General features: G+C 38.5%; 1 protein-coding gene across 1 annotated transcript in view; it reads left to right on the top strand.

Moving 5' to 3' along the window:
- Nucleotides 1-2,500, top strand: part of LOC137970176 (eukaryotic translation initiation factor 3 subunit B-like) — a 34,585-nt gene that overhangs the window by 23,818 nt on the left and 8,267 nt on the right. Inside the window, exons 15-16 of the mRNA XM_068816690.1 lie at nucleotides 1,049-1,127; nucleotides 1,760-1,898. Coding sequence (XP_068672791.1) covers nucleotides 1,049-1,127; nucleotides 1,760-1,898 — 218 coding nt within the window. The remainder of the gene's footprint in view (nucleotides 1-1,048; nucleotides 1,128-1,759; nucleotides 1,899-2,500) is intronic.

Genomic DNA, 2,500 nt, shown 5'->3' with positions numbered 1-2,500 from the left:
CCTTTAAAAATTTGATGTTTTATTCTCCAGGGCGTGGTCGTTGAAAAGCTGATTAACACTAAATCTCAGATTAAAAATTAACCAAGGAGTTTATTTCTCTAGTCCCAAATGCTGCTCAACACTGATATTCTGTGAAACTTTACATTAGAAGAAGTCAATCTTGCAAAACAAAAATTAGCAAAAACAGTTTCACCCTAAAGTTGAAAACATGAAACAAAAGATTACAGTAATCCTGGATTAAGTTAATCCGCTTTTCAACAAAGGGGCCCAGGGCTTTTGATCCAAAGAAAATCAGTTATTTTCCAAAATGAGCCCCAAGATTTCACTTGTTGAGTTGTGGTCACTCTTGTAAATTCCTCAACTTTTAGGTCTGCATAGATTAAGATCACTTAAACATGTTGTTCTGATTTCTGCTGTTAAGTTTAGGTTTGCTGGGATAAATACAAGTTTTATTGTTGCAGTTTTCTCCTAGTGGTTCAAAGTTGTAAACAAAAGTTCTAGAAAAACCTACCCAGTTACAATTTGATAAATACATGTACTGTAACTACTCAAAATATGTAAAGGGGTTTAGTTCCTAAAAAAAAATGGAGCTTGGTCGGTGGAGACATGAAACGTAGAAATGGATCTGTCAACTGAGTTGATATGGTAAACTGACCACTGCAAAGAAATTTGAAAGCTAAAATTTCTTTACTGTCGTCAATCTAGTTGATAAGCTTATTTCTGCACTGAAAATAAGCAAGTCCGATCTCTTCAAGCACATTGCGTGTGGACAAAGGTGTCGTTGTATCATGCATGTCCTGTTCTGGTTCTGGTTGAAATATCAGTTCTGCGAGTGACTGCATGTACAAATGCTGCAAGGTTGTTGAGCAAAAGCACACTGATGAACTTCTCCTCAAGCCAGTTCTGCTACTGAAACAACTTGCTGAGTCAACTAATTTTTCATGCTAGGACTAATGGACAGCAACGAGGAGGCTAAATTTCTGTTTAATTACTAGGTTGCTTTTTATTCCTGTACTAACGGAGGGTCACGTCATCTTCTGATTTCCAGAAACATTTGAGAAAAAGCAAGTCAACAGTATATTTTGGTCACCAAATGGACAATTTTGCATTCTAGCTGGTCTTAGAAAGTAAGTTAGTTTCCAGTGCAAGGAAAAGAACAAGCAAGTGTGATTGTAAGAATAGTAATAATATTGTTAAATGTATGAGATGTCTAGATGATATTTCAAGCAGGGGAGAGTTTTAATTTCTGAACTTTCAAGGAGCATTGGGCTTCATTAAAGCATGGGCTTTCAGGCTAATATACTGGTAATTGCTAACTGGTTTGATCAGCCCATTCATGAGTGTTTAAGCCGATTCCTAACAAAGGCTTACATGCGTGACCAAGGCTTGGCAAAAACAGCACATCCCAATTCATATGGCACTTAATTTAACCCATGGACCCCTGAACCCCCCTCCATTCACTAGTAAGATGGTCTGGCATTAGACAGAGTAAAATCCATTGCAAATCGCAAAGTTGAGCTTGACACGTAGTGTTTGCTGTTAGCGCAAAGCTATGCTATTTTTTGTTTGTGCAAGTTTAGTGCCCTCCCCATCCCCCCCCCCTCCCTTTGCTGCTGCCATTGCCATGACGGCCTGAGAGTGAGACTTATAGATTTTACTATGGCAAGCGACAGACTCTTTTTCTTGCCGATTGGGGGGGGGGGGGGGGGGGGGGGGTTTTGGGTGTGAATGGGTTAATGTTGCCTTATTTCTTTTTCAGTATGAATGGTGTTCTAGAATTTTATGACACTTCTGATGTAGTTTGCATGAATCAAGGAGAGCATTTTATGGCAACGGACGTGGAGTGGGATCCTACGGGCCGATATGTGGCCACCTCTGTCAGTTGGTGGGCACATAAGGTGAGTCACTCTTCCTTGTCATCATTCAATCAACATATCTTTTTTTATTATATAGACACCAATGAAGTGCCAAGTGAGCTTTCGTGCAAAAACATGATATCTTCACACATGAAGATGACATGTTATTTTCACACGCAAAAAGATCGCTGTTGCTATGGTTACATATGAAAATCGCGCCTTTCGAGGTCTTTTGTGAAATGATTTAGTATTTCATTGGTGTTTATATAATAAACAGAATATTACATGGCCGCTAGGAGATACGAAATTTCTCTTCGAGTGTTGAAAAAAAAATTTTCGTTGGTTAAGTTGGTTAAGTTTCTTTGATTTGTAGAAGGAAAACAGTGTTAGACCACTTGTGTCCGAAAATGCAGCTAAATTGCAAGCTCAACTTAAGTGTCCCTTGTGTCAATACACCAACTCCCTATTTACAACAACACAGCGTTAGGCCTTATGGCTGGGACTTACTTCAGTTGTTATAGGTAATCGTATGGGGCCAAGTAAAGTTATATGGAATAACTTCTTGTGGTTTCAAAGGTTTTACAAAAAACTTTTAAAATGTGACTGAAATTAATCCCAAATTTTACTTGACTCTGTTGGATTAC

Source organism: Montipora foliosa, chromosome 9, assembly GCF_036669935.1.
Source record: "Montipora foliosa isolate CH-2021 chromosome 9, ASM3666993v2, whole genome shotgun sequence".
NCBI lineage: Eukaryota > Metazoa > Cnidaria > Anthozoa > Scleractinia > Acroporidae > Montipora > Montipora foliosa.
This window is presented reverse-complemented; position numbering and strand designations above follow the sequence as displayed.